Here is a 9,213-nt window from a genome sequence, read left to right on the forward strand (position 1 = left end):
TGGCTCTAGGGTGACGTTGAAGCTTATGATATGCTTCCCATCTAGCTGATGCTTGCTGATGTATTTATGCTTAGTCTCACCCACCAGTAGATTGTTGTAGTTGTCAATTGCTAAACCATCATGCTTTGTATCTTGAATATCAGATAAAACATTGTCTGGTGATTTGGTAGGAAATTGATGCATGAGGTTTCCTTTCCTATCATAGACACTAACCGATTTTGTAAAGTTGGTTACAAAGAGTTCGCCACCTGGGCCGGCTTTAACATCCCAAGGACTACCAGGTACCTTAACTGATGATTTGAATTCCCCATCCTTCTTGTATATATTAACTGCTGAAGTATCCCTATCTGCAACTGCAATATCTCCTTCATGTGTTATCGCAATACCAACTCCATATCCCAGCGTTCCACCACCATCATCTGCAAATAATTTATCGAGCTTCCAAACATCAACCACGTCTTTGTGTTGCTTGACTAACACAGAGCCCAGCTTTTGAGTGGTTTTCTTGCCAATGTGAGCTGATTTGAAGTAAACTGCTGCTATCTGTTTATCAACAGGTGCTAGTTTCACATCCCGTAGCTCTGTCAAGTTGGTCTTCAATGATGTGTATATTAAAGCCAAATCATAATCGGATCCTGTTTGCACCACTTCAGTTGCCATCTGTAATGCCGTTTGGAGTCGTGTTTGTAACACCTGGATCTCATCTGTCTGAGAAATTCAACAAATTCCCATCCCTTTATTATACGGCCCATCCTTTTGTTTCTATTACATGTAAAGTAGAAAAAATATACAGTGTAGTTTGGCAACAAACCCTTTTCAATGGTTTTGCCAATTCCAACTTATTTTTCTTTGCTGATAATTGCTCCTTTAGGTGATACAAAAATAATGAGATTCAGGTATGTGAAACTGCTATCCTTCCCTTGGACAATTCTAGAACGGTCAAAGTTTATACAAGGTCAACATTCAAATTTTGAACACATTTTAATTTTTACCCAGAGCAGTCAGCATGCGAACATTAAAAGTTGAAAAAACAAAAAACGGTGCATCTGGCCAATTCGAACCGGCAACCACCATAATACTATAGCATGATGCTCTAACCAACTGAGTAACAGAGGCATGCTGGAGGAGAGTGGAAGAATGAAATCTATTATCCTAGGTATTACGTTCGTTGTAACCCGTACGAAACTCGGGGAGCTGATCCTGGTTGCGATGGTTATTTGTGGAATGTCTAGGGTGTGCACTCTTGTAGCAGCAAAGTCCCTGATATGTTGTTAAATGGTTTATGGAATGATGTGGGGCCGTAGTGGTCAGCGACAACCTGTAAAGTGCTTGTGGATCAACGTCTAGGTGTTGTGCCTGTACGTAGCGCACTATAAATCACTGCGCTTCTTTCTTTTTTTTTTGAATTTATTTTTACAAATATCATGAATATGCCAATAGGCAAGCTTCAAAATAACCAGGCACCCAGGAGCCATTTATGCAATGGTCATAACATTTTGGCTCCTGGTCCAAACCAAAATCATATTTTTTTAAATAGAGCCGGGCAGTTAAAGCAGGTTTTGTATTTAATGTGTACAATTGAAATTTAAATGACTCTTAGCTCTTTAAAAATGGCTCCTGGTTCACTAGATAATCTCAGGGCCAGGAGCTGCTTTTTCCAAATGTGTGGCTCCTGCAGGGGCTCCTGGTCCAGATCTGCTTATTTTGAGGCTTGCCAATAGGAATGCAAGTAGTTGTGGCCTGTCATTTTCTTCGGAAAGGCGTGTGTGTGGGGGTGGTCATAAAATAAAATATACTGGGGGTCATAAAATGTTGAGACCAAAAATAGCAGGGGCATAATTATACACCAAAAATAGGGGGTTATAAAAATATTATGGGCTTGTGAGTTGTGACTATTAAAATTTTCAGGCGCTATGTGCACATTCTTTACACTTTCCATCAAAATCAAAATTTTTGTAAAATATTTATACAGAGGAGCGAAGCCTGCATCGCAAACTAGCAGAAATTAACACGAAATTAAAAATGAAAACATAACATACATAGGCTTGTCGGGCAGACGCCCAAACAAGCGGAAGGTCTGGGGTTCAAGTCCCCGCCCACACACAGGACAGGTATGTGAGGAGTTTTTCTCTGGTTTATCTGCCTATGCATGTTGTTTTGGGTATGTGAGCGGAAGGGGGATCATAAAAAACTGACTCAGGTCAGACATATTCATGACCCCCTTCAGAAGAAAATGACAGACCCCTTATGAATGATTCTAGATCTGTAGTTTGAATATCTTTATACATTCGGTTTCTGCAACAACCAATTTTTCTTCATCATCTATCAATGCCAAACCTACTGGGAAGCTTACATCCTTGGTGAGGCAACCAATGTAAGCACCTGTCTTAGTTGAGTAGCAATAAATGCCACCTGGTGTATCAAAGTCAGATATGTACATTTCATTCGTTAGTGTACAGCACATGGCCACTGGATTCCACTCTACATCTTGTGGGGGTTTGAGAGTATGCAGATGAACTCCATTTCCATTGAGAATATGAACATCAGTACCAATGTCTGCTGCTTCTGATATGATGATACTGTCATCATGAGATACCGAAATGAAGGATGGCTCTAGGGTGACGTTGAAGCTTATGATATGCTTCCCATCTAGCTGATGCTTGCTGATGTATTTATGCTTAGTCTCACCCACCAGTAGATTGTTGTAGTTGTCAATTGCTAAACCATCATGCTTTGTATCTTGAATATCAGATAAAACATTGTCTGGTGATTTGGTAGGAAATTGATGCATGAGGTTTCCTTTCCTATCATAGACACTAACCGATTTTGTAAAGTTGGTTACAAAGAGTTCGCCACCTGGGCCGGCTTTGACATCCCAAGGACTACCAGGTACCTTAACTGATGATTTGAATTCCCCATCCTTCTTGTATATATTAACTGCTGAAGTATCCCTATCTGCAACTGCAATATCTCCTTCATGTGTTATCGCAATACCAACTCCATATCCCAGCGTTCCAGCACCATCATCTGCAAATAATTTATCGAGCTTCCAAACATCAACCACGTCTTTGTGTTGCTTGACTAACACAGAGCCCAGCTTTTGAGTGGTTTTCTTGCCAATGTGAGCTGATTTGAAGTAAACTGCTGCTATCTGTTTATCAACAGGTGCTAGTTTCACATCACATAGCTCGGTCAAGTTAGTTTTCAATGATGTGTAGATTAGAGCCAAATCATAATCAGATCCTGTTTGCACCACTTCAGTTGCCATCTGTAATGCCGTTTGGAGTCGTGTTTGTAAAACCTGGATCTCATCTGTCTGAGCATCAAGTTGTTTCTTGGTGACGGCTCTTACCTTATCAACCTCTCTTTTCAGCTGATCCCTGTTGTTTTCCAACAGTTTAAGTGCTTTGTTGAAGGACTCATCAATTTCTGCTTTGGCTTTGGTGGCATTTGGATTGAGCTGATCTGAAACATTTGCGACCATTTTTAGCACAGCTTCTGTTCTCTTCTTGACTCCTTCACAATTCTCAATTAGTTGTTCAATGTCTTTCTTGTGTCCCTTTGAAACGCTTTCCAAGTTCACCAGGCTATGACTCAATGCCGGATGGTCTACTACAGTGCAGTCACGACATGTCAACACTCCACATGTTTCACAATAGAAGCGCAATAACTGATCTTCATGTACCTTGCATTTCTTATTTTGAGACATATTCTTTAAATCAATTTTGCCTGTCTTAAGATCTTCGTACGGAAGTACCTTGTGATCGTTTAGACATTTCATCCTTTTATGCATACCATCGCACAATTCACAAATAAATCCAGCACAAGTAGTGCAGTAACCTGCTGACTTACTACCAATAACTCCACAGCTGGTACAAGGAATATTGTAATCTTCAGAGTGGAGTGTCTCAGTAGCAGATTGTCTATCCTTCAAAGTGTTGATGAAGAAGTTTGTTCTGAAAGCTTTAACACCATCACTTGGTATGGGAAAATCTTGGACGCAAATTGGACATCTTATAGTATCTGTTTTACCTTCAGCCCATTGTGTAAGACATTTCAGGCAAAATGTATGTAGACATGGTAAAGCTTTAGGTTCTTCAATCGTACACAGACAGATTCCACATTCTGTGAGGTCCTTGTTGTTAGATGAAGGTTTGGATTCGGCCATGGTGACTCATCTGATTACCTTTAAAAATACCAAAGGAAATACAAAAACAAATATGACCGTTATTACTAAAGAATTTACTTTTAAAGTTATGTCAGTTTTCAGAAATAATAGCTGGGACAATGAAAAGATCAGAGTTTGTAGATATCACTGATTGGCTCAATAAATCATCCTTCTGTAGCCAAACAGCAGGTTTAACCATGACAACACTGGATCCTTGAAATAACATGAATTAATGGTTAAGAAGTTTGGTGGATTTTATGTTGCAATATCTTAATGAGTCAGTCTTGACAATTATCACAGCCGCCTTACAGCATTCTGATTGGTTAATTTTGTTCATCTAAGTGACCAATTAAAATATGCCTTCTTTAAAGCATGGAAGTACTTCCATGTTTAAAGTGACCATATCTTAGTTTGAGCCCATAAAAGTTAGGTGGATTTTATGTTGCATCATAATCATAGGAAACTGATGGGTACTACTAATAATCATTTTGATAGCCTATGGGATTTTGTCTTGACAGTCAGGAAAAAGTCTGTTGGAAGAATCATTCGGAAGGGCAAGGAAGAGAAATAAACAAGATATCTCCATTTAGATGTGCAACCTGGGTTTTTAAAATTTGATTCATCAATTCATCCTTAATTGATTAATTGACTAGGTCCATGTGTTGCTCTTACCTTTTAAAATTGAGATGCCAGTTGATTCCAATTGGACACAAACTACAATGATAAGACAGATTTGATGATGTAAAACAGTTCAGCTACATTCAGATTGTTGCTAAAGACATCTTCTTACAGTAGTTCTACACTGACACCTACAGAAATAAAAAAAAATACAAACCATTTTATTTTCAATTGCTTTGATCCCCATTGATGAGTATGTGCAACAAAACAAATGATACTTCCACCATAAGAAGAGCTCTGTTGCATGCAAAAGCCCTTACATCCACCTCTGGCTGAAATTGTGTTATTGGCATGGCATGATAGTGTGGGTAAAAATACACATTTTGGTGGTTGTTTGACCTTCATACAACCTTCCGTTCCGGAGATATCGTATATTTCCTGTTTGGGAAATCTTAGGGAATTTCTGGAAATCTGAACTTAAAATGAATATAAAATTTTAGGAAAATAATTTTTTGATGTATAATATTAATAGTAGCCTTGAATGTTCTGTAACTATTAAAACCAAAAGGAACTGTTTTGGGATCACTATGTTTGAAAAAAACCATTGTAATTAACAAAAGTTGTAGCTTCAGAAATGCTCAAAAATGGCATTGTGCCGGATTTAATTCAAAATTCATAATTAAAAAAGTAAATGAGATATTTCAATTTTTCTTTTTGATTTTGAAAGCATAAGTCATGTTACATAAAGTAATGCCAACAAATTGGCTCAAAGTTTATTGCAAAGGTGGTTTCTAGAAGAGGAGGTAAATTTATTTTGTTGCAAATGCCCTTACATCCACAAAAGGCGTGATATAAAAGAAATAATAAAATAAATAGGAAGGATTGAAAATTGTACCAAACCTATTCTTTATAGTTTCTATTCATCAACACTTTATCCAATAGTCTGGTGCTATAATAGGAATATTTGGCTTGACTCAAAAGTAATGTCTGCACAATGTTTTTTGTGTTTTCTATATATCTCTAAAACCTACTGGTTCAGAATCTGGCGGGTGCCACCCTGGCACCCTTGAGCATTTTGAAATAAATGACCGCTAAATGACCCCATAGGGTTGTACAGGGGTCAAAAATTGAAAGTGTTCAAATATCACTTCAAAGTATATCAAATTATTGGTCTTGGCCCAAGGATCACAAATATGTATTTTTTTTCTCAATACGACCTATGGTTCAGAAGTAATGGCCCGCAACAGGTCAAGGGTCATTTTCCAGTTTGCATGGGGGTCAAAAATTAAAGTTGCTCCGATTTTGGTAAAAGTTGTGACAAATTGTCCGTCTACCAAAATTAATTCAGAAACATAATAGTTTGCACTATCTACAATGTATAGTTACTAAGATTGATGATAACAAAGGTCAAACACCTATTGACCTATGCAATATTTGTCTCCATAACTCATCAACCACACATCGGAGCTAATATAAACTATTATGTTTCTGAATTCCTTTTGGTAGACAAACAAAAATTGGAGCAACTTTATTTTTTGACCCCTGGAAATTGACCCTTGAGAAAAAAATTCCATATTTGTGATCCTTGGGCCTAGACGAATAATTCTCCTCTTGTTGACATTTTCAGTCCTAGTCCTCGATCCGCACCAAATTTTTTTATCAAAAAGTGTGTATGTATGAGGGGACACGGATGTGACCGCATCTGACTTCATCTTTGGAAGCGTTGCGAAGTATTCATCCGAATAAAGGGGACATTTTCACAGGGTTCAATTTTCGCGAACTTTGCGATTGGAGCTCCAACCGCGAAAATAACACCTCGCGAATATATGCAACAATGTATTACAGGCACGACTTGGCAATCGCGAAAATAACATTCACAAAAATGTTTCTCTTACTCTATATCCCGAAAACAACTGCTCGTGAAAATATCCCCTTTTACAGTACCGGTACATAAAATCAATTTTCATTAGGGCCGTGTAATAAATATGAGCGGGGGGGGCCCTAAAATTTCCAAACCGTGTACCAAAAAATCCTTGCCCTCTCCCTCTCGGCCTGCCAAAAATCGCTTGCCCTCACCTTTACACATGCCAAATTTTTTGGATCCCTACATGTAAATACTAGGCCTATTATGAGAGTTCAGCGAGCTGAAAATTTTGCATTATGAGCAATTCCAAGCATCATTCTGCAACGCGAAGTTGCATATATGCAAATTAGGGTCGTTTGGAAAAGTCTCCATGAAGGCGCTGGAACTGACAATTAGCCATAATATCAAAGAATAGCAACACTGACTGCTAATCTGCAATTATCAATGAAATAGCGCAATGATGAACTAAACGTTGCAATTATGAAACTTTCAAAATGTTCAATGAAAATAGCGCAATTATGATAAACCTGTTAAATTAGCGCAATTATCAACCACATTTTGAAATTAGTGCAATTATGAACTAAACTTGCAATTATGAAACTTTCAAAATGCTCAATGAAAGCCCCTCTTCCTCCTATTTTTCCAAAACCTGGACGAGAAACATGTTTTATTTTTTACTTTGCCTAGTATAACAATATGATAATGAGAAAATAGAAAAGAGAAAAAGAAATAGCATAATTAATAATAATACTATTAAGGGACCGTTCACAAACACTTGTTGGGGGCCTGATGCAAAAGGGGGGGCCCTGAAAATGTTTGACCCCCTAAAGGGGCCCTGAAAAAATGACCACAAATTTTCCTGGGAAAATTGAGTAAATATGTAATTCTATGGGGTTGACCCATAATTTTCATGTCAAAAAGGGGGGGGGCCCTGAAATTTTTGAGGTCTGTTGTAAAAATTTTCATGTTGAAATTTTTTTGCATCAGGCCCCCCTTACAAGTGTTTGTGAACGGTCCCTAAATAGTATATATTGTGATAAGTTCATTCTGAAGTGAAATGATCTAATCATCATCTAAATCATTAATTTCATTTATAAAATATGCTATAGTAGCTTATAAGGGGTGGTGCAATAATTATGTGTACCCCGGGGGGGTGAATTCTCATAATGGTCTGCCAAAAATCGCTGCCCCCCCTTTGGCCGTGCTAAAAACCTTTGCCCCCCTTTTGACGTGCCAAAAATCTTTGCCCCCCCTTACACATGCAAGATTTTGGGGAACCCGAATTTAAAACCTTAAATTGTCTTAACATATAATGCGAAAGCCTTGAGCAGGAAATTTTGCATATTTGAACGTGTTCAGAACGCTTTTCCTACGCCTTTTAGGGCGTAATATAGAAACGTGCCCAAAATATCTGTGCCAAAAATTGCTTGCCCCCCCTTCGACCTGCCAAAATCGCTTGACCCCCCCCCTTCGACCTGCCAAAAATGCTTGCCCCCCTTTTGGCCTGCCAAAAATCTTTGCCCCCCTATAATTCACCCCGGGGTACACATAATTATTGCACCACCCCTAATCATTCATGATTTTAAATAAAACATTCCACATAATGTAATCACGGTTCTCTGTCAGATGGCTAGTATTAATTTAGGCGGTGCGAGAATGTTTTAAAACATACTGAAATTTAATATAACAAATAATGTTAAATGTATCGGTAACATAATAAAGACATACTCTGACTTATAGTATTTGCAACATTTAAGAATAATTAATATACAAAACCTGTATTTTAGCCAAATTAAAAAAAAAAATTAACTAGAGGCTGACAATAGATGAAGTATTAAGGTTACCCCTGCGTTCCCTGCTTGTACAAAGGTTCTAACTTCATGAACATGGATGTTCTCTTACCATGCTTACTGGCCCTTTTTTTTTTTTTTTTTAATCATGATAATACTACATGTACATGTGTAGCTACACAGCCTGCACTACAGCAAAAGGTACATGTAACCAGGGATATGTCTCATCCCTGATGTAACTGGGCACAAATTATTTTAGGCATAAACTTACCCGTGTATATTCTGCAATGTGTATAGCACCGTTATAGCACGGAAAATACTACCCAAACTGATGGAAATCAACGGATTCTTGAATTTCGACCTCGGATTTGGACACCATATCCGGGACCATATCGTAGATTATTTTACCCGTGCCAATTTAGTGCATGGCATGGAAATTCCCTTCTGCCGCAATACCACATTGAACCATGACCTGATACGGGCGCACACCACCAATTATTAAAGGGTCTCATTGAAATGATGGCACCTAGCAGCTTACTAGCTAGCTTTAAGTTATTAATTATTTTAAACTGTTGTGATTTGGTAGTTCACAGCATCTTACAAATGGTAGTGAGCTTTGGCAAAAATTGCATTGCTCAATTCATAGCGAGCGTGTAGAAGAATTAAAATATCACAGATATACTTTTATAGGTGCTGCGGTTCTTGAGTTACGTTGTAAAGAGGGCTGAAACAACAACACTTTTGTAAAACGTACATAACTCATTAACAACAAT

General features: G+C 38.0%; 1 protein-coding gene across 1 annotated transcript; it reads right to left on the reverse strand.

Moving 5' to 3' along the window:
* Positions 1 to 290: 290 nt before the first annotated feature.
* LOC140164812 (uncharacterized) lies at positions 291 to 8,880 on the reverse strand. The gene is made up of 3 exons (XM_072188182.1): positions 8,712 to 8,880; positions 4,841 to 4,977; positions 291 to 4,186 (listed from the first exon to the last, which is right to left on the reverse strand). Exon 3 carries the CDS (start codon positions 4,166 to 4,168, stop codon positions 2,258 to 2,260), a length of 1,911 nt encoding a protein of 636 aa, XP_072044283.1. The 5' UTR covers positions 4,169 to 4,186; positions 4,841 to 4,977; positions 8,712 to 8,880; the 3' UTR covers positions 291 to 2,257.
* Between the last annotated feature and the right edge of the window lie 333 nt (positions 8,881 to 9,213).

Source organism: Amphiura filiformis, chromosome 11, assembly GCF_039555335.1.
Source record: "Amphiura filiformis chromosome 11, Afil_fr2py, whole genome shotgun sequence".
In the NCBI taxonomy this organism is placed as follows: domain Eukaryota; kingdom Metazoa; phylum Echinodermata; class Ophiuroidea; order Amphilepidida; family Amphiuridae; genus Amphiura; species Amphiura filiformis.

Bases quoted from the DNA above. Each gene is read 5' to 3' on its own strand.
- LOC140164812 (XM_072188182.1), bottom strand. From the start codon at position 4,168: ATGGCCGAATCCAAACCTTCATCTAACAACAAGGACCTCACAGAATGT.